At 37.0% G+C, this 24,877-nt stretch overlaps 6 protein-coding genes across 7 annotated transcripts in view; 3 read left to right on the top strand and 3 right to left on the bottom strand.

The window, feature by feature from the left end:
* Window positions 1–1,481: 1,481 nt before the first annotated feature.
* Window positions 1,482–2,878, top strand: LOC145898881 (putative proline--tRNA ligase, mitochondrial). The gene has a single exon (XM_082987524.1). The coding sequence runs from the start codon at window positions 1,535–1,537 to the stop codon at window positions 2,855–2,857; it is 1,323 nt and encodes a 440-aa protein (XP_082843650.1). The 5' UTR covers window positions 1,482–1,534; the 3' UTR covers window positions 2,858–2,878.
* A 1,155-nt stretch (window positions 2,879–4,033) lies between these two features.
* LOC145898668 (E2F-associated phosphoprotein-like) lies at window positions 4,034–5,948 on the bottom strand. The gene is made up of 7 exons (XM_082987212.1): window positions 5,840–5,948; window positions 5,608–5,696; window positions 5,452–5,550; window positions 5,281–5,394; window positions 5,125–5,227; window positions 4,956–5,063; window positions 4,034–4,660 (listed from the first exon to the last, which is right to left on the bottom strand). Exons 1-7 carry the CDS (start codon window positions 5,926–5,928, stop codon window positions 4,360–4,362), a joined length of 903 nt encoding a protein of 300 aa, XP_082843338.1. The 5' UTR covers window positions 5,929–5,948; the 3' UTR covers window positions 4,034–4,359.
* A 1,038-nt stretch (window positions 5,949–6,986) lies between these two features.
* Window positions 6,987–11,357, top strand: LOC145897248 (exocyst complex component 5-like). 2 transcript variants are annotated; one of them, XM_082985447.1, is made up of 17 exons: window positions 6,987–7,125; window positions 7,182–7,352; window positions 7,412–7,524; window positions 7,916–8,051; window positions 8,353–8,482; window positions 8,552–8,661; window positions 8,903–9,030; window positions 9,087–9,207; window positions 9,266–9,380; window positions 9,616–9,743; window positions 9,801–9,965; window positions 10,157–10,275; window positions 10,337–10,520; window positions 10,722–10,822; window positions 10,887–10,967; window positions 11,025–11,127; window positions 11,217–11,357. In XM_082985447.1, the coding sequence occupies exons 1-17, from the start codon at window positions 7,009–7,011 to the stop codon at window positions 11,325–11,327; spliced, it is 2,133 nt and encodes a 710-aa protein (XP_082841573.1). In that variant the 5' UTR covers window positions 6,987–7,008; the 3' UTR covers window positions 11,328–11,357. The 2 variants fall into 2 exon arrangements, with proteins under 2 accessions (XP_082841573.1, XP_082841574.1); XM_082985448.1 differs by lacking the exons at window positions 6,987–7,125; window positions 7,182–7,352; window positions 7,412–7,524 and adding an exon at window positions 7,595–7,604.
* Window positions 11,358–11,887: 530 nt separating this feature from the next.
* LOC145897249 (uncharacterized) lies at window positions 11,888–13,998 on the top strand. The gene is made up of 6 exons (XM_082985449.1): window positions 11,888–12,075; window positions 12,231–12,390; window positions 12,446–12,562; window positions 12,624–12,721; window positions 12,827–13,094; window positions 13,161–13,998. Exons 1-6 carry the CDS (start codon window positions 11,888–11,890, stop codon window positions 13,653–13,655), a joined length of 1,326 nt encoding a protein of 441 aa, XP_082841575.1. The 3' UTR covers window positions 13,656–13,998.
* A 1,798-nt stretch (window positions 13,999–15,796) lies between these two features.
* On the bottom strand, window positions 15,797–21,384 carry LOC145898607 (adhesion G protein-coupled receptor L4-like). Its single transcript, XM_082987126.1, has 17 exons — window positions 21,181–21,384; window positions 20,562–20,708; window positions 20,287–20,379; window positions 20,076–20,168; window positions 19,918–19,995; window positions 19,715–19,851; window positions 19,499–19,654; window positions 19,239–19,439; window positions 18,815–19,057; window positions 18,631–18,747; window positions 18,402–18,536; window positions 17,787–17,896; window positions 17,419–17,626; window positions 17,220–17,364; window positions 16,990–17,153; window positions 16,664–16,834; window positions 15,797–16,490 (listed from the first exon to the last, which is right to left on the bottom strand). Exons 1-17 carry the CDS (start codon window positions 21,242–21,244, stop codon window positions 16,275–16,277), a joined length of 2,478 nt encoding a protein of 825 aa, XP_082843252.1. The 5' UTR covers window positions 21,245–21,384; the 3' UTR covers window positions 15,797–16,274.
* Window positions 21,385–21,903: 519 nt separating this feature from the next.
* Window positions 21,904–24,877, bottom strand: part of LOC145897182 (uncharacterized) — a 40,372-nt gene continuing 37,398 nt past the window's right edge. Inside the window, exons 38-45 of the mRNA XM_082985368.1 lie at window positions 24,726–24,848; window positions 24,515–24,652; window positions 24,334–24,443; window positions 23,844–24,051; window positions 23,457–23,601; window positions 22,933–23,096; window positions 22,458–22,628; window positions 21,904–22,209 (exon numbers count right to left, since the gene is read on the bottom strand). Coding sequence (XP_082841494.1) covers window positions 21,937–22,209; window positions 22,458–22,628; window positions 22,933–23,096; window positions 23,457–23,601; window positions 23,844–24,051; window positions 24,334–24,443; window positions 24,515–24,652; window positions 24,726–24,848 — 1,332 coding nt within the window. The 3' untranslated portion in view covers window positions 21,904–21,936. The remainder of the gene's footprint in view (window positions 22,210–22,457; window positions 22,629–22,932; window positions 23,097–23,456; window positions 23,602–23,843; window positions 24,052–24,333; window positions 24,444–24,514; window positions 24,653–24,725; window positions 24,849–24,877) is intronic.

Below are 24,877 nucleotides of genomic sequence, written 5' to 3'. Positions count from 1 at the left end.
TGACTTCCTTTTTGTCCTTGGCTTGAAATGAAATGCGAACCTTCTTAAATTTGCCGAATATCAGCCACCAGGGGGAAGGTAGTTGATAATAAAAACGTCAGTTTGGCAAAGGTGACTCAACCAACTGACGTCTTAGCAACTTGCTTTTTGGTACACATAATAGTTAGCAGGCTAAAGTTTCCAACGATACAAATATTATAAAAAAAAATCATATTAATATTCGAGTATGAATATGATATTAATACCTTCTCATAATTTTAAACATACTAGGTGACCCAGCAAATACTTTGCACCATCATGCAATCTTTTTATGCCCTCCTTTCAAATGATACCGAGCTTTACTTGAATTTTGTGGGGACGCATGGTAAAATTAACCGGATATTAACCATGCCCATATACATATATTTTCGCCCTTGAACGCCAAAGCACTTCACGCGAAACGAACACATGTCGGCCGTGTCGGCCGCACAAACGTTTACCGCTGAAATCCTGTTAATCGAATAACCTTACACACTTGCACTATCGAATAAAATTACATTTTGGCTACAAATAAAACGCGAACCTTTTATATTTGCCGATTATCAACCATATTCCCACATGCCCTTGAACGAACACATTTCGAACGAACTCTTCACGCGGAACGAACACATTTCGGCCATAAGTGTATAGTATTTGAATTCAAATGCATAACCAAAAATAACATGTGGTTGCTTTGTTAACACCTGAGCCTTGACTTCGCATCGATTTAGCATACACTACTACCTAGAACGCAACGTTCGCTTTAAATAAATGCTGCGTGTCCAGAAAACTACTAATGCGAAAAAAATCGATCGCAAAACTACTACAAAATACGCTGCGATAGACTAGCGTCGCTTTAAAAATCAAATTTAGACCTAAAAATTTAACTTAAACATCTACACGCCGTAATATAAGTCCCGTATGGGAATTCCCCACCTGACATGCTGCTATGGAGAACGTAACCAGTGCAAGGCAGCCTTAAGCAAAGGTTGAATAAACCTGACGACAGATGATACCTATGCGAAGTTGCAGCTAGTGCAGTAGTTACTGTGTGGCGTTGTAAGTGTTGTTGAAAAAGGTAAAATGACATGAAATTTGGCCAAAATAGTAGACGGAGAACCAGGTGCTCAAACGTGTGGTGTGCACGCATGTATTTATGAAGTAAATCATTGTCAAAACATACTTTTGAATAAACATAAGATGTTACAACAAAAAATTATGACGGCCATTTATCAGTGAAATAAGCATTATAGGGCAAGTTGCGGTATATCATGTATGTTATTTACTTGTCATGTCATATTCTATAAAAGGAAACATATGTCCGATCCTGCCATAGCATGGGAGAGCAATGTTTGCATGAGTAAAGGTTTTCACTTTTGTAACTTACACTACCTTTGGTTGTGATATTCTGTAATTTTGTTTGAATTTAAAGAAGTTTGTTTCCTGTTGTTATTTGCAGATTTAAGAAGGTCGGGTACTTTTAATTGTAGTATCTTCACTTCAGTAAGCTGCAAGCATGAAAAGGGCATTTTTCTCCAACCAAAACCCATTTGGAATTGGAAAGCATGCTCTTGACAAGTTTGTTGCCAACAACAGGATTTCTGAAAGCAAAAGTTGCAACCTTCTTTTGCAAAGTGGCCTGATAGTCCCATCCAGTGGGGGTGTGTTTCACTTAATGCCTATGATGCTTAGGTCTGTTGAAAAACTGACCAAAGTTATTGATGAAAAAATGAGAGACATTGGTGCTCAAAAGCTCATGTTATCACATTTGGGTGAGAAACAAATTTGGCAACAAACTGGGCGATGGGAATCATTTGGGAAGGAGTTAGTTAAAACCAAGTTAAGTGGTACAGAATACTGCCTATGTCCAACCCATGAGGAATCAATATGCAAAGTAATGTTGAACTATAACAAACAGCTGTCTAGCAACCACTGTCCTATGAGACTTTATCAAACTACTCATAAGTTTCGTGATGAACCAAGGCCACAACATGGATTATTGCGATGCAGGGAGTTTTTAATGAATGATTTGTACACCTTTGATGCGGATGTGGAATCTTCCAGGAAAACATACAATCAGGTGACAGATATGTATGATGAACTATTTAACCATCTTGGAATTGATGTGTTGAAAGTACAAGCATCCACTGGAGTAATAGGGGGTGACTCATCTCACGAGTACCACATACTCAGTGACATAGGCCAGGATACTGTGTGTATCAAGCAGGACACTGGAGAGGCATTCAGTGAGGAGTATATTGGAGAGAAAGACATAGAAGATAAAAGTTTCACCTTTGCACAAGCCATTGAAGTGGGTCACACTTTTCTTTTGGGCACTAGATATTCCAAACAGCTGAATGTAAGACTTGCTGCAAATGACAATAAATTTTCACTGTTTGAAATGGGTTGCTATGGATTGGGTGTAACAAGAATCATTGCAGCATGCCTTGAAGTAATGTCTGTAGAAGAAGGTATGAGATGGCCATTTCTGCTTGCCCCTTACAAAGTGTGCATTACTTTGCCAAAAGATGGGAGCAAAGAGATCAATGCTGGAATGCAAATTGCAGAAACATTGTATGATGACTTGAACCTGAAACCGATGTTCAACAATGATATTGTTGTGTATGATGATGGGAATAGGACTATAGGTTGGAAATTGGCTCATGCAAATCTCATTGGATACCCAGTTGTCATTGTGGTTGGAAAACATGTCATGGATGATGATCCAAAAGTAGAAATAACATTTCAAGGTTCGAACTCTAGCAACAATTTAGTTCCGGTTGAAACGGCAGTGGAGTACATTTGCAACAATATTCAGAGTGTTTTCAAATACCATTAAACAGTAGATGTATTTTCCCAAGTTGGTTGCAGGTAAACAGATTATTAATATCAGAAAAAGGAGTGATCTAATATGAAGTTGGTTAGTTATTCATGTTTAGATGTTAACCATCCACTGGCAAAATTCCAGTGAATATCTTACAACACAATTTTATGAGAATTTACCTGAAAACATGTTTTTTTTTTCGAAACATCACATGAATTAAGCAACAGAGCCAATATGTTGGGAGCTGCACATACAGTGACTGTTTTGCCTGAAGGACGCATATTGGTATTTCTATAAAAATAAGTTTGGTGCTGGGAAATGCCCACTGTGTAGACCTGTGTCACAATGGAAATTATTGCATCACCAAGCAAAGCAGTGATGCATTTAATTTAAATTTATGGTTAAATGAGCACACATGTGCGTGCTGTTTTCATGGCGAATTTTAGGGTGTTTGGGGCAGTTTTAGTGGGGTTTTGGGCTATTTCAATTGGGTAGTTACTTGATGGTGGGTGCTGCTGAAAATTATGTTGAAAATGGAGCAAACAAATCAGGCTGTATTTGTGGAAAAATGAATCGTTTAAGTGTCCAATCATTCGTGATTTTATGAAAGATCCATCGCATAACTACAAATTTTGATCAAAATTAGTCTCTGAAAAAATGGTTTAGCCACCCCCCTGGTTACTCAGTATTTTGGTAAAAAAGCAACAAAAAATGGAACTGTATTTTGCAGAAAAATGAATCGTTCAACTACCCACTCATTTGCGTTTTTTGTAAGTTCCAACTCTTCTCTATGCAATGGCATCGAATTTAGTTGCTAAAAAAGTGTCAAAGCCCTCCCCCCAGGGCTGTTTATCCCCCTGTCGGTCATATGATCTTCCAGGAGGCCCAACAAGTCCTTGCTCTGTACAGTCTCATCCAGGAGCAAAATTTTTTTTTTCAACTTTGAAGAATTTAGGTCCCTATGTAAGTCACAAGACCCATCAACAGTCATTGGGAAACAAGCGGAACAGTCGCTAGATGCATTACAGCTGAGAGCCTTGAAAACAGGATTTCTCCAATTTAATACCCATATAGCTCCTTAAGGTCTCATCAACGTACCATGGTGTTATGCTCTTGCCAGGCAAAGACTTAACCCATATTGTGTCACAGACGGTGTGACGCACTATTACCCAGCAACCGCTTAAAAACCAATCTATGTAACAAAAGTAATGTATAAGCAAAAGAGCAAATAATGTCAGAGTGATTTACAGACAAGGCCACTGTTTCAACCAATTAGGGTTTGTTTGTTAATATGAGATTTAGGAAAAAAATTGAGTTTCATGCTTCAGCATGCTACATCTAGCAACAGTGATTTCTTTTCTGTTGTTAATCTGTTTTATAAAATAAATCATTATAAAAATTTTGGTGCATGAACTCTGAACATTTGAGTGCACCTACACCTGAACAACATTAAAAGCTACATTGTCCATTTGCTGGAATTTTAAGCAAGACAGTATATAGAAAAAGCACTTTAATAACTATGCATGTCCAACCAACACATTGTAAAAATGGTAAACTTCATCATGGTCATAAACTGCCACCTCAGTGTTGCACGATTGACACTTAACAGGATGAAATTTATCATCAGGTGTCTCTGAAGTACTGGCACTTGTTTGTGCTTGGTCACTGGTGGGTTCAGTTTTTTTTGTGTCCTTCCAACGGCGTTTATGTCTCTTAAATGTCCTTTTTATTGGTTCTGGATAATTTACAACTTCAGAACTGTCAACTTGACAATTGAGAACAAACATTGCTCTGAATTGATTGTGATACCTTTCATGCCTGCGATAAAGTATGTTCTTTTTATCCTAATATTAAATCAATGCTATTAAAAAAATGAAATGTTAACTGTTTCAATTGAAAAGCCTAAAGTAGTTTTCTTTTTAAACAACCACCACAAATGTTGAATTTACCATTTGTTTTGCTACTGTTGCTAACAGACATAATGTAACTTTCAAGTACAGCAGTTGAAAATCATCCAGTTAGTTCAGCAACTTTAAATTTGTCTTACGTACAGACTTTCCAAAAATCGATTTGTTTCACACAGCCAAATAAACAACTCTGAATGCTTTCTTACCTTTGGCAATTCATGCAAAGAGTGATCATGCAAGCTGGACAACTCAAAACTGCATCTGTGCCAGTCGCTTTCTCTTTTTTCTTTTGTCCTGTTTTATGACTGGAACCACTGCAAATAAAATTCCCAACAAAATTTTTATTACTACACTTTGAATGCATCAAAACCTTACCGAAGTTTCTGTTTGTCTGCCCATTTTTGGTCTTCATCATCCGCAAATGGATCATACAATAGATCATCGTTTGATATTATTTTATGTTTTTTCGGCTTTTTGTCTGAATTTTTTGGTACATGGGTAAAAAAACACAGCGAATAAATACAATCTCACCTGGGCCGATTGTTTCTTCATCAGAGTCGAAGTAAATTTGATCGTAGCAATCATCAGCTGCATTAGTTCCAGTCCCAGTTTTGTTTGTCGCTGAAGTGTTTTGTGAGTCACTACCTGTTCAAAATATAACATGCCAGCCAGCTGTTGTTTGACTGTACACTGATTTTATACTTTGAGGCATCCATGAATGTTCCAGTTTAGAAACATTTTGATTTAATTCATTATTCATTGCTTTTTCAAATTCATCTTCAGAGGATGATATTTCTTCACCTAAACAGAAATGCAATTAGGGTTTTACAAGAAAACGGTTTATAATTTTAACCTTACCAGATATTTTCTGTAAAGCTCTTTTTTTTTGTTTCGAGCTTCCATGAAGAAAAATGTCAATTTCATCAAGGTTGGTTTCTTCATCTGAACTAAAATAAAACAAATTCATTGATGAATACAATTTTGCGATACCTCATTCCAAACACCTTTTTTAACTGGCTTATCAGAAGCCTACAAAACTATAGAGCAAATAACAGAATAAAAAACATTTGCAACTGAAAAAAGCAAATACCTATTTACAGGGATGCAATCTTCATCACTATCTGGTGAAATGTAGTAGCTGTAACCATCAACTGCACCAGTGCTACTGAAGCCTGACATTTTTACCAAAGCTAAGGTATTTAAAAAGTGCAGTTAACAAGCTTGTAAGTTACTTATTTCAAAAATAATATACATATCCAGCCTCTTTAACAAAAGGTAGCCTAATTGAGACATGAACAAAAACGCAAAGATTCTACTAACGCTATCAATATGCAGATTTCTAAGTTTAAGGGAAGCAGTGCAAAGTTTTTCTGCCTTTAGTGTTTTTTTGAGCAAAGTGGGAGTGTTTTTAGCCTGTTTTACCAACAATGTAAGTTTGTGAACGGTTACTTTAATGAAAATTACGTATATCGTCCCTAAAGTAAAGTAGAAATCTTTGAATTAAAAAACATATGCAAAGGGAAACTCCCCTTTATAACATTCCCGAAATTATGTTTTTAATTTCTATGTTTCTGACTTTTTGTTTTGGAAGGGGGCTATGTGGAAGCCTAAAATTTAATTAAACAGACAAGTCCTAATTGCGTTATAATAATACAATAGCAGTTGCAGATGACGACAAGGGAAGCAAGACATATAACTGAGCATTTTTCCGCATTTGTGTTTAAAAAAAGAAGAAAACATGCTAGAGCGGTTTTGAAAGTTGTCGCTATCACACCAAGTGCAAGAATCTATTCAAAGGTTTTAGTTAGTTCCTACTGCAAGACGTATTCTAATTTCAGTTCAATATTCAAATCATATTTTATTTTTTTTAACTGGTTACTCTACTGTAGACGCACTAATTACGGTTCCGACATTATTTAGATCGTTTACAATATTCTGATTCTTTTATCATAAAGTACCGGACGCAGCGCTGCAAAATCTCTTCATATTAGGCCTCACCGGCGATCAGATTGGGGTCAATGATAAATTATATGTACCACGACGTTCCTAGTTTTGATTTTTATAAAACTGAGATAAAACGTTATTTTTATTGGGCTATACTAAACAAGGACAAAATTTATTGTCTGACATTATACATAATTTATGGTATAAGCAATAGTTTGCCCTATTTTGACAATACATGGCATAATATGTTTATAAATTAACTATGTAACTTTCCACTTTGTATTTACAGCAGGGAAATTAGTGCCTGCTGTTAACATGGCATCAGCCGAACTGTTTAAAGATCCATTTGACCCAGATGAGTATGTGGAGCGATTAGCATGGAGAACTCATGGTGGAGGAACTAAAGGAGGTGCTCAGGGCTTTAATCCACAAGTAGGTTAAAAGATGCTACAAAGTTTATACTTTACATAACAATGTGATTTTTGCAGCAACTTTATGATGAGTTTGTAGCTCATATAGCCGAGCTAACACAACTGGATGGAAGGTTACAAAGGAGAGTGGAACAGCTTGAAAATTCTCTGCAACGAGAGGCAAGAGGTCATTCTGAAAAAGTGGCTGATTTGCAAAAGAGCAACCAAGTTGCATTTACCCATTTTCAGGTTAGTTTTTGTCCGGCATTAAATTCCAATTTGATATTTAATCTACTATGTGTTTTCAGTCTCTGGAGGATCGCATCAACTATGTTGCAACTAAAGTTGTTCACCTTGGTGATCAGCTGGAGGGAGTAAACACACCAAGGGCACATGCTGCTGAGGCACTGAAGCTCATGAAGTAAATAGTTATTAAAAAACTTTGTTGTGTGTGGTTGCATTCAAGTACAATAACACAAAAAAAGCACTGAAGCTCATGAAGTAAATAATTTTAAAAAAACTTTGTTTGTCTGTGGTTGCATTCAAGTACAATACCACAAAAAGTGTAACGGCACATTGGTATGATGTTTCAATTGAAAAAATGGCATAATTAGAAAATCGCATTATTACTTATTACTTTATTCTGACTGACAGATAGATGTGGTCACTATTAAGAAGTACAGGATGTAGATTTTATGACAATTTCCCTTGTTTGCATGTGCTGTTCATTGTTAATTTGATCCAAAATGTTACAAAGAGAACAATAACAAATCATGTAAAACAGAGTTTAATGCTTGTGTTCTACTGTTTAGGTATTTTGATGAATTTCTAACTGGAGAATATACATCAGAAGTACTAAAAAACCCATACAGAGTGCGCGATGCTGCTGATATTGTTCATAAGCTTCATCTTATTGCACAGGAGCTTCCATATACCACATTTGCAGAGGTAGATCAGTATTGGTGATCTGATAACTATAATTAGGTGTTTTAATCATTTAAAAAACTGTATATCATTGTATCATTTCATGCAGAGTTTGTGATTTTTGGGAACCTGTTGTCTGATTTAAAATGTAATTGACAACTATTTTTTGCCTAACAAAAATATATCAAGTATCATTAAAATATACAAATGTCATGTCAGAATTTTGTTGCCTTGTATGATTTTTTTAAAATTTTGATTGACACTGACACTAGTTCCAGTAATTTTTAAAAAACATGAAGAGACAATGTCTAATTTTTTTACGTAGGTAAAGGGCAGAATAGTTTCCAAGTATTATGCAATAGAACAGGAGCTATTGAATGAGTTTAAAGAGGCACACAAAAATAATGACATCCAGAAAATGAAAGACTTTGCTGACACCTTATCCCACTTTAAAGGTTTGTTGAGATATGTCAACTCATGGGAATGTTTCTTAAAGCTTACTTGTTTTTGATCACCTTTTACAGGTTACCAATACTGCATTGATGCATTCATTGAAGAGTCTCTTCTGAATTCTTTTTATAATCGCAATGATCTTTTCAATGAAATCACTAACTTATGTGCCAAAGTCCACAAGGTGTGTATATGTTGGTTAATAACAAGTAACATTATTAGAGGTTTCATAAAATCCACCTGTGTTTTTCTACCACCACTACTTTGCATTAAATTGATGGACAACTCCACAATTAATTTCACAATGTTAAAAAAACTTGTGTCTGAATAACTGCATTTTGATATGAGGTTTATAAACATCAAGTTATTGACAGGAAGAACTTTTACAGAGGTGTCACCATTTTTGAATATATTTTTTATAACAGGTTATCATGGAAGTGTTTTCGTCTCCGGAGCAGGTTATGGGGAAAATGGTGTCAAAAATATTTCAGACTAAACTCAGCGACCATGTTAACACAAAACTGAAGGAACATCGCAACACAGACCCAGAAAAGTGCAGAAACAAAAAAAGCCTGTAAAACGTCATCGACCTTTTTTTTGTTTGTACAGATATTTGCAACATCTCTATATGTTGTATGGGAAAACCGTTGAGCTCTCCACAAAACTCTCCCAATACAAACTTGGTTCAGATTCGAATTTCCTCAACAAACTGACAAAGAATATATTTAAGGTTTGCAAAACCAATGCCTTGTGGTTTGAAACATATCTAATTAAAAAGTTATTTGTAGCCATTCTTGCAATCTTACATCGATGTGGAAGAGGCATTTTTGAAAGAGAAAGCAATGCTCATATCTCAGAGGTTTTATGATTCTAAAAATCACACTAAAAAGCAACTACATACTGGTTAGTGAATATGCGTATTATTTTTACCAGATAATTGCATTGACAAACACTATTTAAATATCACTCAAATAATTCTGAAAAAAATGCTGGTCCATAATCATATTAAATTTAATATATATCTAGTGTATATATATTTATTTATAACATCTGATTGTAAACTGAAATGTGGGCCTTTTTATTCTCAGAATTACAATTGCATTCATAGTCTGAAAAAAGTAATGACAAATGTTTACAGGTATACAGGATCTAAAAGCTGTCATATCAGATAAAACAAATATTCGATTTGGACTTAGTTCACCATCTAGTGACAGCAACAATAGTGAAACATATCTTTCACAAGAACTTGCCATCAATCTACTCCAGGTAAAATATAACAATAATACATGAATTATGACAATTAAAAAAACTCTTACATTTAAGGAAACAAAAATGGGTTTTGGAAGATGCAAAACACTTTCTTCTGCTTCACAACTTCCTGCCAATGCAGCTCGCATATACTCTTTGCTTCTTGAATATCTGTGTAAACAACATATTGAATATGCAATTGATTTGGGTCTGTTGGCAATTCCATCCTCTGACCCAAAGGTACATAAGTTAACATTTGTACACTTTTTCAAGAAGAAACCAAACTTTTCTTAAATAGTCATAAAATAAAATGAGTGCAGATATGTATGTATGTTAGTGTTGTTTGATTGGATGAAGTAGTGTTATTTGTACAGCAGGACTAATCCCAAAACTTAATAAACTAAATTAAAAATGTTTTTTCTTCTGTGTAGAGTGAACCAAATATATATTTCTTGGATGTTGTTCAACAAACCAACACCATCTTCCATTTGTTTGAGAAGCAGTTTAGTGACACGCTGCTGCCGTTGGTCAGTGCATCGCCAAAGTACAGGTGTGTGACAACACTAATCAATATGAGTAATCAAATCCTTCACACCTTTCTCATGTTACAGTGATTGTGTGCAACGAAAGAAAAAGGTTCGTGAAAGAATGGAGGTCCAGTTAGACACAGGAATCGATCGTTGTTTGTCAGCAGTGATTGGTTGGATGCGACACATACTAAAAAATGAACAGAGAAAGTCTGACTTTACAACGGATCAACCACCACAGCAGCAGTGCACCAATGCTTGTCAGAGTGTAAGTGTTTATAGCTTACAGTATGACACTAGCTTGTCTGTGTCAAGATATAAAGGTTTCATTGCAAAATTGCTTAGAAAAGACTAAGTTGCAGTAATGATGATGAACACAGTAATGTTTGAAACATCTGCTTTGCCATGATTAGCATATTAGACTTTTCTAATCCCACTTTTTGCACCTTATTAAGCTTAAATTTTGCAGGTTTGCAAGTATGTGAAAAAAGTGATGGAAGTGATTAGAAGGGCACTGGATGGAAACAATGTAGATGCAGTACTTAAAGAGTTCGGAACTAGATTTCACAGGTACAATGTATCTAAAGCAGATGCCACATGAATAATGCCTTGATGCATCTTCTTCTCATCACAGATTAATATATGAACAGTTGCAACAATACTCCTTTAGTTCAATGGGCGGCATGATGGCTATTTGTGATGTCAACGAGTATGGGTATGTGTTTTTGGGTGTAAAGTCATATTATAGTGTATTTAATCTTTTGTCATACAGAAAAACGGCCCACCTTTTGAATGTTTCTTTCGTGTCATCTTTGTTCGACAGTTTGCATTCTCTATGCAATTTACTTGTTGTCGCACCAGAAAATCTTAGACAGGTATTTGTTCAGCAGAACATTTATTACCTTTTGGTTTTGATTGTAGAGTTTGTATTGATAGCAATTTGATGTTTAAACACTTTCTCTAGGTTTGTTCTGGTGATCAGTTTGCAAACTTGGATCGTGCTGTCCTGCATACTTTTGCCCAACTTCGCTCTGATTATCGATCTTCTCGCCTTGCCAAAAACTTTGCGACATAGCAGTTGCATTTTAAATTGTATTCAGTGCTTTTCTGATTTTGCGCATATATCCAGTGCAATTATATTGTTATACATTGTTGTACAAGATTGTGTTGACATATTTCCTCTGTTTGTTATTGTGTGTAGTGTTTTAATGTAAAAGTATGTAAGTTATAACTGTTTAAAAATGCTTTAGTATAAAGAGGCTGTATTGATAGTTAGCTGTTGACTTGTGTTTGTACATTCAGCTAAAGCAAACACTGCTTCCTGGTGAATGATTTCTTGTTTGCCACTGAGACAAAAGTGCTTCAGATGTCTGTTATAGCATTATATGCTCTGTTGCTTGTAAAAATCGACTTGTTTACTGTTATACAAAACTTTATTAATGTTTGATGTAATAGACTATTAATGTTATACAGATTTGCATTGATTGATCTAATTTAGTCATTGAGAATTAGAATTGTAGCATGAATATGTTGTTACCAAATTGCATTGTCTTTTGTTTGACGATTTGCTGATACACACTGCTTTTAGGTGGAATGTAAATTTCTGACATATTTTAGTTTTTTGTTGTAACTGAAATGGCTGCCTCTTGGCTGAAAGAACACAACTTGAGTGAATGGCGAGAATGGTTTGTTCGCATAAACAACCCAACCATTGGGGAAATGTGGGAAAACCAACCTTCCTTCTTGCTTGCTAATATTTTGTACCTTAGCATGGCAGTTATGTCACTAAAGTTTGCTGTAAAGCATGGTGGTTGGAGTGGAAGGTAATTGTTTTTGTAGTTGTTTTTCTATGAGTAACATGAAACTTATTACTATCCTTTTTAGTAGCTGTGCCAATACACCCCCTTACTGTCATAGGCTGTATTGTTATTTAAGCTACTGTGGTCCCAGTATCACATTCAACTTAATTTTTCCACAGGTACACGTTCATGTGGTTTGCAGCGCTCTTGCATGGAATTGTAACAGAGGTTGTTGTTTATCATCTTCCTGACGTAAACAACTTTTGGCACAGTCAAACACCTATCATTTTTGTCGGACAAAGATTTCCACTATATATTGTTCTGTTTTATCCAGCCACAGTAAGAAATTTTGAAAATATATCCGGCAAATTCATTGAACAGAATGCTTTTTTAGATTCCCTATGCCTTCCTAGCAGCGGAAAAACTAAGGCTTCCATGGTTTGCAGAACCATTTGCTGTTGGTCTTTTTGATGTAATTACTGACTTTCCATATGACATTATGGGAATTAAGGTAAAGGTACCATGGCATAGTACAACTTTATGTGTGTATAAAAGCCCCAAACTACTTTTAGTTAATTTGGTGGACTTGGCATGATACTGATCCCAATTTGGAAGATAGGCATTATTGGGTGCCTTGGACAAGCTATTTCTTCCACATGGGGTTCCACAGGTAATACCCATGATCAACAAGCCTAAATATAGGACCTTGAAAAATTTAAATACTGAATATCGAACAATACCATGAATATAACAATGATAATATTTCTGTTTGCAGTACATTTGCTGCACTTCTCTGTGGGTCACGATATTTGCTGACTGGAAGTGCAGACAAACAGAAAAGTTCTGGAAGTTTCTTCAAGGAAATATTGTGTGTTATAATTACTGGGTCTTTGTCTATGGCCCTTGCTGTTATCTTCCAAATGCTGCCCATTTATCATGGCCTTAAGGATGGGTTTGGTCTTCATTCTGAAATAATTATTTTCATTGTGTTTGCTCTTTATGCTGGCATTGTGATCTGGTATGACCGTGCACCATCAGGCGAGGTGGGAAAAGTAAACCCTTGTTGTACAATTTTGTTTTACTCAAGATAATGTACATATTTATTTCAGGCAAGAACAAATTTGCGATCACCAATGTCTTGGAAAAAATGGTTCAGTAATGAAAGTGCTATGATGATGACCATCCACTTTTTATTCTATGTGGTATTGGTTGTGGTAGCCAAGCCAGAAAATGTAAAATCGTATGGAATGCATGAGCCAATTGGTCCTGGCAACATTAAAGTTGATCAATATGCAACCTCAGGAGTGATTTACACCAAGCAGAAATATCTGGATCCAAGCAACTATGATGAAGGCTACTTTGATTTTCGTTGCACTGAATTGGGTGGAATAAAGGGTACTCCTAATACCACAGCAATGCCCGAGCTTATTGGGAAGAAGTGGTATTCGATTTGTGGAACTCCTTTTCAGAATCATGCTGAGTACATTGTTATTGTGTGGGCATTTTGCCTCTTAGGCTTGTATGCATATTATAATGCGTTTGCAAGGTCTGCTGGAACGCTGACAAAAAGAAAAATGCCAAGGCAGAAAGGTAAATCTGATTAATCCAAGCTGTCAATTGTGATTGAAAATCGGTTTCAGTAATGTTTCGTGAGTTGCGGTTTAATTAATTTGACAAAGTTTCTGGTGCTTGATTAAAGTTTTTACGCTGTGTCTTAAAATAGTCCTTTTGTGGTGCCGAAATTTGGCTTTTAATTAGGTCAAAGTTTTAATTCTATTTCCCTGTTTTTTTTGTAGTTTTTGTGTGGTTAGCAAAACTATAATTAGAAATAAGTACATGGTCTTTACAAAGTACTTCATGCTTGTTTTTTTATGTCCACAAGATGAGAAGAATTAAAAAAAAATTAACATTTTCCACAAGCAATTTTCTTGTATGACACAGCTTTGGTTTGTTAAGGCAAGGTCGCCCTATAGGCAAGGTTGAATTTGGCCACAATGCAATTCATTTTATGTTTCGTCATCGGTAGCTAACAAAATCAAAACAAATTGAAAATATAATTCAAGTGTGGGCAGCGACGAGGGACCTGTAGAACCATAATTGATTATAAAGCCGGTCGTAGCCAATGTATAAGCGTTGCAAAAAATGATTTTTTTATTACAAATAAGTCGAGTAATAAAAACAATTTATTAATCATTGTAAATTCAAAATCAACGATGTGCGCAGCAAAAAAAAACCAACTACTGTATCGTTATGAACACGTTGGACTTCCGGCATGTGCTGTCGTCAAGTTTTCAATGATTGATTGAGTGTCGCCCATAATTGAACCAAAAATAGTGCTGGGGATGTTTACCTCTCCCACGTGTTGTTGCCTAAAGCATATCAACTGAGAAAGAATGAATGAAATGCTTTGTTGAATCCGACTGTAGCCACTGAACGTTTTAATGTTTTTTTTTGGAATGTTGTTGCTTATTTGTACGCCTGTAATTTAGGTTTTTTTTTGTCCAATTCCAAAAATGCACGTGGAAGAAGGTATTGGTGTTTAGTTTGACTACTTGTTATGTGAGCATTAACGTTAGCTACCAGTAATTCTTAAAAGCTAGTGGCAAAAAACGACGGTTTTTGTATTTGTGTGCAAACTGTTGCAGAAAAAACAATTTCTACGTGCACCACTAGTTGAGTGTTACAAAGTAACCTAGGAGATAGGTTAGATCACTGTTTCTTAACCTTTTTTGGATCACGAACCCCTAAAACATTCTTTGAAAAGCCATGGACCCATTTGCAAGAAACACATTGCAAATGTCGAAAAATTAAAATTCGTGGACAGCGAAACCTTATGTACAGAGGAAAATACGTGGATTTTCGGAATAATTGTATTTTGTTTCATGGACCCCTTAATGCATCTTCTCGGACCCCAGGTTAAGAACCCCTGGGTTAGATCCTCAAATTACGGAAATGTGCTCGCGTACCACCTGGAATGTCGCCGTACCACCGGTTGGGAAACACTGCATTAAATGGATTGGAAAAATTTTGGTTTTGACATGTGGTTGCCAGGTATGGGTGCGAAAAGGGCTATTGGTTGTAAAGCGCAGTGCTCGATTCTTCATAGACACTGCAGCAGTGATGGACTAGCAAAACCATGCTAGAAGACCATCTCAAATGAGAGTGCACTAGTGCATGTGTTCGTAATGTGCCTTGGTCTAAGTTGTGCCTAAGCTGGTTCATAATTGCAATGCTTTTAGCTATTTTTGCAGTCCATGTTAATATGCCAGCCCTATCCTGAAATACGTATCGGAATCTCCCAACAGTCTTATGGGCAACAACGATTTATTTGTCAGAGTGCATCCCACAACGAATAAGGGATAACAAATCGGGAAAATTGATACCTTTTGCAGAATACGGAGAATACATTCATCATTTGATTTAGTGTATTTTGTTTCATTCCGGTATGGCACGATTTTCCCTCCTAACGAGGCGCACACCAAAGCCATGTAGGCTAACCTCCCAGACGCGCTGGTTCCTGTTAATTCCAGACGTTTTTCTGCAGCGCCACACAGGTTTTATTGAAGAACCTATCTAAACCATTTTCAGCCAATCTTTACCTGCAGTATTGTGACGTCAGGCCTATTGTTGGCGCGAAGTCGGAACCTTGAATTTGCGTGGTTAGTATGGTGCTAATGCCAACGCCTTGGGTTATATTAGCCTACTGTATAAAGTGAACTTTTGCCAAATGAAAAAGAGTACAATATAGACTATACATGCTTTACTGCAAAGAGTTTGCGGTACAAAAGTGAGCATATTCTAAAAACAAAACCGATATCATTAGTTCAACAAAAATAACTGTAAATTTCAAGTCAACAACGACATAGCCACAAAAATTTCAATGCTACACATACGTCAAAAAGCAAACTTTATTACAAATGTTATAACTTACGTGCCATACCACGTGTTTATTTGATTTCTAGATTTTAAACGACCCCAATGGACCACTCCATAGCTTAGTATACCACTAATACTGACTTGTATGTCCCAGAGAGGAAATGCATTGTAACCACATAATACACTCAAATTTAACAATCATAGACACTATCACATAATGTACAAATTAAGGCGATACAAATATGCGTAGTACGCAGGTAGTTGTTCATCCATTGCGGAAAGTAAAATTTAACTTTTTGTCCATGTTGAAATACAACTGTAAGCTATATGTTCCCAAACATTTTAGTTCAAGTTTCTTGCACTTGTGTTTCAACAGTGAGGCTCGATGTCATTTTTTTCGCTTGTTGTTTGTCGGTCAAAGAAGTCGTCACTTCGTAGTCATCACCGCCTTTCGAATAACGCACCCACGACGCAGTGTTGCCTACAGCACTTCTCAGTGGTTTCCACCAAACTTTCCGAAGCTCCTTGGATTTTATTGACGTGAGCAAGAAAATACCAAAGCCCTAGGGATAGAGTAAATTATAAAACCGACCTAATGTTGCACAAATAAAAGAATGAAGGTGTCACGTGATTAAAACAATTACTAAACGCTATAAAACACAGCAATTCCAACTATAGTAGGTTGGAAAAAGTCTTCATCATTGGTCAGTTCGTGAGAGTCGTGTTCATTAAATACCTGCAAAGTATTGAGTACAGCAAAGACATAGCTCATGATGAGAACGTATGTGGGGTCGGTGGAGAGCAGCAATAGAAATCCGAACACCCAAGTTATCCCCATGATTGCTGTCAGAGACGAGGCAATCAGAAGAGTTTGCTTATTCGTACGTTTCAGTGCCGAAGAGTTAATCTACACAAAAAACTTACAGGTTTCTTATGTCGATTTTCATTCCATTTGGTTTAATAAGAAAAACATATCAATAGTATATAGATAAAAAGATAACAGTAGTCGTATTGTTACAACGAATGATTTGTGAAAGCGATAACTGCGCTTCAGTAACACACCTCCATGTTTTTGCATGATATCTCCCGGAAGACGCAAGAGAACACCACACAGTTGTAGAGTAGCAGCACACCCACAGGCAGCAGAAAACCAAAATACAGTGAATATTCCTTAAGCCAGCACATGTTGTCAGCACGATATGTGGACACGGGCAAAGGGTTGTCAACTGTTAAAAAAGTTGCTGTCAAATACCATCTTATTTATGTTTTATGTGAACTTTGTTGGGCCCTACCATTTTCGCAAAAGTTTTCATTCGTTTGTTGTTTGTCATAATAGCCAACTGCAATTCCGACGTTTAAAGCCACCACTCCCATAGGAACCAAGTAGGCAAAGGCAGCAACTTTTTGTAAGTAAGCTGCTCTGCTACTGCGAAATACCTGAAATATTCACAATATTGCAATTGTGTCTTTTTGTTGTTGCAGGGCTTTTACCTTTACAACAGACATATACATGTCGTAGCTGTACACTGCCATCCAGCACCAAGTTGTAAGCATAAAGTAATGGAGCAGGACCGCCACGAACATGCACGCTCCAGGGTTTCCAGTTCTGCCCACTCCTATCACGAAGACAAGGTAAACGACAAACAGATTCAGACAGACTTGCATCAGAATCTTGGCCGGACGACGTTTGCGAACATCCCTAAAAAATATACTTGTTTTCTCATAATTCTGAGTGTAAAGTATAAAAGAAGTCTTCTTTTGAACATGACAGTGTTAATAACAATATGGACCAGTCTCTTTATACTCAGAATACTTATAGTTAGTTTTCTACTTAATTTGAAAACTGTAGCTAAACTTACCGGTTTGTCGCGTGTGTAAGAATTGTGATCGAAAGGCCAAGAATTGACAATACACATCCGACCGTGCTCACCACGGAAAGAGCAACGTCATTCGGTACGTTTTTGGTATCCTGTGATATACATTGTTGTGTTACGCCAGTGCTCCCAAACCCTTCTCAGTTAGCGAATCTCGTTTTTGTTAACAATTATTTAAAGAGGTCTCTAAAATTTATTACAGAATATAGTTTTTTGCATGGTTTTTTTTAGAGAGCAACTTTACCAACGCCAAGGATGCAACTTTAACATTCTAAAAAGTTAGTTCATACAAATTGTGGATTTCGTAACCGATCTATTCGTTGGGTAAAATGCTTTGGGCTTCCCCTGAAAGAATTTCGCGAACCACTACTTACAGGTAATACTCCCAAATCTAAAAGTCAATCTATGCTGTTAACAACGGACAACTTAGCACTGACGTTGAGATGTGTAGTCCGCAGTAACGGCTCGTTTTCATGGTGGAATTTATAGTAGTTTGTTGAAATTTATTGTTAAAAGTTTTGCATCAATATAATTTTTATAGCCCATGACTTTGTCCTTTTGCTTCATGAAAGACTTATTAGTGATGCAATAACGGCTTACCACTAAAATGGCAAAGTTAGTTAAGTGGTTGCAATGGCATTCAGGTGGGTTCGCATTGTTTAGGCAACATCCTTTCGGAGACCACTCGCTGATATCAAAATCCCAGTACATACACCTCAGAGTGGTTTGCAACGCCTGCAACACAAAAATTAGAACCACCAACTTTTTATACTCTGTATTATCTATACGTAAAATTTAATGGCCCTTAAATAGTTTAGTTGTGACTTACCAACAAACTTTCGTTCGGCGGTGGTTGTTTTCCGTATTTTGCCACGTCGCCCCCATATTGAATCTTTACAGGGCTACTTAGGTCGCTCACATTTGCTCCGATATCAGCCGACAGAATCTACAAAATAGGTCACAAGTTTAACAAAGCACATGGCCTCTAACACACAACATGACAGCTGTATTACAGGGGTCACTGATACTCCGTGTTGTGATGTAATTTCCGAGTAAAACAAGGAGTCATCCTGGTAATATATGAAGGCAGACCTCCGCGCTATTGTTTCGCGTTTTGTGCGATCTGTTTGGTCAGGTCCCCACGCTTTCTGCATTGCAGCCCGTGGGATTGTTATTTTGCCTTCAACGCCTTTCGAATTCGTATTTGGAGAATAATCAAGCTGTGTAAATTCGGTTTCCAGTGAATACTCTTTCACCTGCGAAATATATATGTATATATATAATAAAATATTTTTCCGAATATATATTCTGCCTTCGAATACATACAGTACATGGCTTTCGCTACGTCTTATGGTTTTATGAAACCGTAACATTCATATCCAGATGTTGTTTTTTTTTGGCCTACAATAATATTGCTTGCTTATAAACACATGACACCTTCATCTGAATAGATCCCGTGGAGATCTCGTAAGTCGTCTTGTTGGCTTCCAGCTTTACTTCGAGTGCCATTGCAGTTATTGCTTTTACCAACTCCTGTTTCTTCTTTGCGTCGACTCTCCCTTGATTACTTCCAGGGACGTTCTTTTTCGTTAAACCCTTCGTAATGTTTACCACCGCTTGCATGGTACCTGTTGTTATCTGTATGCAAATATAATTATCGACATAATTCGAAATATTGTAGCTAACTAGAAGTTTACCTTGATATCCTTGTTTCTGGCGCGGTTGCTTATGTTGGTGACGAAATCCACGACCTGTGTGACTTCGCCGTTGGTTAAGTTGTCATTCTCCGCTATGAGAGTTAATTCTCCGACCGCAGTTTCCACCTCCTCCGCGGTTTTCGCATTTTTTACCAACTAAGTAAAATCAACTGCATGTGTAAATGCAATCCATGCATGACATGTTATATGAGGTACCTGTCCAATGGCCGCCGCTGTTGGAAGACATTTAAACCCGTCTCCGGTGTATCCACTATTGCACACACAATGGAAACTGCCTTTTGTGTAATTACAACTTGCTTTGGGGTGACATGGAGTTGAAAGACATTTGTTGACTATTCGACATATTTAACAAATGAGTGTAATTTATTTTATGTATTAATCTTTTCTATGCTACCAACCTTTGCATAAAACATTTGAGTTGGCTGAAAATTGTGTGTTGTTTAGACAGTCCCCATTAGCTTCTATTTTGTCTTTTTCTAAAAGTGGTTAAATTTGTTTTAATTTTCGTGTGATGGCCACATACAACTGATTAAGACTATGTATTTTTGAAACCTACCTTTAGTTTGATTCTTGGATGTGCAACTAACTTTTCCTGAACTGTTTTCACAAATTTCGTTTCTTGCGGTGCTTCCACAGCATTGTTTGATATCTGTGATAAACTTTTTGGTATGGTTAACTAAGCCAGAATAAAACCCACACATTATATAGTTTTACGCCATTTTTATCAATAAAAAGGTAATAGATCAGGAAATCTATAGTTTTCTTACCCAGTATGCAGACAAAATGTGAATTTAGGCATTCATTACCAACTTCCTTAAAATTTGGAAACGTTGCATTTTGGCAGAGTTTGATTTTCCGACCTTCACATGAAAATATATTATTTATAATGTTAGACTTATATCACCAGTCTGTAACCTACAAGTCGTGTTTGCTTGTAAGAAACTTTTGAACATAAAGAAACGAAATAAAAACAATAGGCATTGTGTTACATAACATATCTGTAGGCGATTTTTAAGTTAGTTAAAAGGTGGGAACTGTTTACCGTGTTTAAAATAACTGTAATTGCCATTTGAATGGCAGCGGGTGACAATTGTTCCATTCATTTCCAAACATGTTTTATTTGCTTCTGCTGAACTGTTGCTGTCAAAATATTTCAAATCAAGTTGTTGAGCATCACTGCAATTACTCTCTGAAAAAAACGAGCTGAATAAGTAACCGCACAAAAGTTTTATTTGAAATATCTACGCTTGCGACATTACTGCGTGTATATTGGGTTTATTTGCTAGGATCACAGTTTGCTTTGACGTATTTGGCTCAAAAATATGTTCTTTGCACAAAAACCAAGTTTTTCTTTTTGGAGACAAATTTCTTCTTTAAGCTGTGTCAGCCTCCGGTCGGTAACTTTGGAAATTGCTGGTGCACTGTATGGACAGACTGACTCATCTCGCTTAATCAGGTGCTGCAACGTTTTTTTGTAAGTCTGTCCAAAACAGTGTACCAGCAATTACTAAAGTCAAATTTAAGCAAAATACATTTGTTAACAAGATGTCTCCATTGTAAAACTCGATTCTGAATTCAAAAATTTGTATCTTGAACTTCACAAAATTTCATTTACACCCTGAAAGCAATCGCTTTTGAAACCCAATATAGCTATTACTTACTCTGCTGGGAGTAACGGGATGCAGTAAGTAGGAACAAACTCACTATTACTGCTTTCGTGATCATTTTACTCAAGTTAAACTGATTTAACTGTTGCACTGTACAACGCACTAAACCGAAATCTTACTACATACACTAAACGAAATTTCTCTATTATGAGGACTGTACAGCATTCCTATGTCGCTTTGTGGGTTGCTTTAACTGTATGAAGTATAACACACCTGTCTGCAGACAATAATTGCTTGCACTAACACCCACGCATAGCTAGCACCGGATGTACGTCAAAGTGGGAATAACCAAACATAGACATGCCTGCTGACGTTCTAGCCTATAAAACCAAAGTTTTTTTTACCGCATGACCCACCATGATTATGTCATAGCTGCCACCCATCGTATATACGTTAGACATGTTTCAGTTTTTGTTTGGCCCACGCGAGAGCGTCTTGACGCAAGTAATGGCCAACCTGTGCCTTTGCGTCAAGCTTTCGGCGAGTTACGCATGTGTTAATAGTGTTACATTATGCATGAGTATCCAATTTTGTTTCGTTTAGAAACTGTATTGCTTTTTCTATTTTGGGACCGGTCTCTATCAAATCAGCTGTCAGCTGTTCTGTGGAAACAAACATGATTTTGATTCTTTTGCATTGTCTACGTGCAGAAACAAACAATCAGCCATTTGGATTAATATTCTGCGAAACTTTATTTTAAGGAAAGATAAATCGAAATCGAGAAACGAAAACAAGCACGTTTGTTACATGCTACGACGCGTTGTTGACGACTGACGAAGTAAAGTTGGTGGTGGTGTGGTTGGTGGTGGTATGGTTGGTGTGTCCATTCGACGCCTCCGTTAACGACGTGTTGTTGTGACCATCATGTGTGCGCAGGGTTCCGACACTAGTTTTCAGACTTATACTGCCTATGAATCTTGACGTTGCGTTTGATGTCTGGCCGCAGCACATTCGCAATGGATTCCACCAAACTCGGCGCAACTCTTTCGAACGTAGCGTTGTAAGGACGAATATCGAAAGACCCTGTTGACCAAATTTGAAGAAAAAAAATAGACACGTTGTAATGCTATCAGTACATTGAAATATATATTGCAGGGAACAATAAGAATGGAGGGAAGTTTTCGACGCCTTTCAATCAAACTTTAAGGTTATAGTACAATAGTACTTTCAACGCCGTGATTTCGGAGACATTTATGGATAAAACTCTCTAAGTGTATTTGCGTTGATGAAAACTAGCAAAACTTTTGTGGTATTTTATGTATGGACTATACCTGCATGGAGTTGGCCACAGCGAAGAGCCAGCTCATAATGACGAGATAAGTAGGATCTTCCGACAGGAGCATGAAATAACCAAAGAGCCACGTCATGCCCATGACTGTGGACATCGTCAAAGCTATCACAATGTTTTGAGCTCTGGAGCGTTTCATAGCACGAGTTCTTCCCTGTGTGCGCAAAAGGAAGTATCGTTTCGTTATTTGATAGATTGCTTTGCATAAGGGCTATTAAATAACTATTAAGCATTGAAAATATTTCAGCTTCCCCACCAGGAAATTGTCGCTCTGAAAGGTTTTACCTACTCGAAGTATCGGTATTGAAGCTTAGTGTGGCAACTCAATGTAATGTAATTTATTTCAAACTTGTGTTTTTCTAAAAGTTAATGTGAATTTGCTATATATTTCCGCAATTATTCTTCCACGTGGGCTGTGCAGAGCTATGTATGTCATGTTACATCAAATCTATATACACCTCCATTTTCTTGCAAATGATTTCCCTGAAAATTAGTAAGAAGCAAATAAGATTGAACACGAGAAGAATTCCAATCGGCAGAAGAAATCCGATATAGAGCGAATATCCTTTCAACCAGCACATGTTGTTGGCTCGGTACGCCGAAGAATGAAAAGGGTTGGATTCTGTCGAAAAATACCGCGTTAGGTTGTGTATATGCTTGAATTTGTTTCGCTTGTCCAATGGATAATAACAATCGCATAGGTGATATCAATTATACCGGAATGTTTTGTTAATTAAAATAGCTCTCGTCGGATTCTATCTTGTTTAAGATTAAAACAGCAGAGTGCGAGGAAAAATACTTCTAGATGTCATGGGAGTTGGTAAAGGCACAACAGTCACTTAAACTATTTGTTTTCAAACTACTACATGTATTTTCTAAATCTGCACATGTACGTTAAAGCACGTAGGTATTTCATCATACTATCTTGAACTGGGTTGTATTTGCAAATTTTCACGTCACGTGACGAATCACAAATAAATACCTGCGTTGCACAAGCTATCTCTCTGTGGTAGTTGGTCAAAATATCCGACTGCAATTCCCACCGTTAACACAACAATGATGCCAGGAGTGATGTAAGCAAAGGCGGACACACGTTGCAAAAATTTACTGCCATCGTTACGAAAAACCTGAAAAAGCATTTCAAGCAATGAATTTAAAGTTCAAAACACTTTCCACTGTTTTAGCGAATATGCTTAAGAGACTATACTTTCAATCTGCTATATTTTTGTTGAAAGAAATGCTTATTCTTGTACTATGCGTTTAAATTTTGGTCATTTGACAGAGGGCTCTTACGGGCGGACGTTCTTTAATTTAAGTTGGTCATAAAATATTTTAACGTGACCTTATCAATCAACAAAAGAACAGTGACCTTTACAACGGACATGTACATGTCGTAGCTGTAAACCGTCATCCAGCACCAGGTGGAGAGCAAGAAATAATGCAGGAAGGCAGTCACAGCTGTACATGCGGCGGGATGTGTGGAACGTGCGACGCCGGCAAGAAAAAGTGCATCAGCGACCAACAGATTGGCGCAGATATTCACTAAGATCTTTACTGGGCGTCGGCGTCTTACCTCCCTAAAAACAGTTGCTCATTGTGTTCGTAACCGACTCTTCCTCAGACAGTTAAGTCATAAAAGTGTTTAATACATTTCACAAAATGATTGCGTACGATGATTGACGGGATCACAATAAATAAAGTTGGGATCGTTTGTAGAACAATAAAAAAATAAAGCAACATGCCTCTAACGTGACGAAATCTCTCATCAAACACATTACCATCACTGAATTTACCAGCGATATTGCAATATAGGCATATTTGTTTATCAACTGAACCATGCTTTGAAATATTGTGCCTACCGAAGCCACAAATGCAGCGCAATTGTTAAAGCTAATCCGCAGATAGATGCAATACATCCCACGTAGCTGACTACCGTCAACGCAGCGTCTGTCGGCACCTTTTCTGATTTCTGCACAATATGTTCTTATAATTGCACGAGCTCGATATTCAGTGGAGTTTTCTTAGGTTAGGTTTACTCACTATAATCAGGGCAAAGTTCGTCAGATGATAACACAAGCATTCGGGTGGATTTGCAGTTGTGTTAAGGCAGCAGCCGTCCGAGAGCCAACTGCTGGTGTTAAAGTCCCAATATACGCATTCTGCGGTCGTTTTAAGCGCCTGTAAGGAGGATCGCCGGAATGTTACAGACCTGGCATTTCTGACTGTTTAAAAACAGATCACAAACCACAACCTGTAGGCTGTTGTTCTTCAAGGGTGTCACTGCAAACTGGGCATGTTGATCCAAAAACCGAATTTCGACTGGTTCTGTCAGGTTTTCTACACTTCCTGCTTTTCCCACGTCTACCGAGATCACCTGATAAATGCATTGTTGCAGAGCGTTAA

The sequence above is a fragment of the Ascidia mentula genome, chromosome 4, assembly GCF_947561715.1.
Source record: "Ascidia mentula chromosome 4, kaAscMent1.1, whole genome shotgun sequence".
In the NCBI taxonomy this organism is placed as follows: Eukaryota; Metazoa; Chordata; class Ascidiacea; order Phlebobranchia; family Ascidiidae; genus Ascidia; species Ascidia mentula.
Note: the sequence above shows the minus strand (reverse complement) of the source record. Positions and strands in the feature narration are given on the sequence as shown.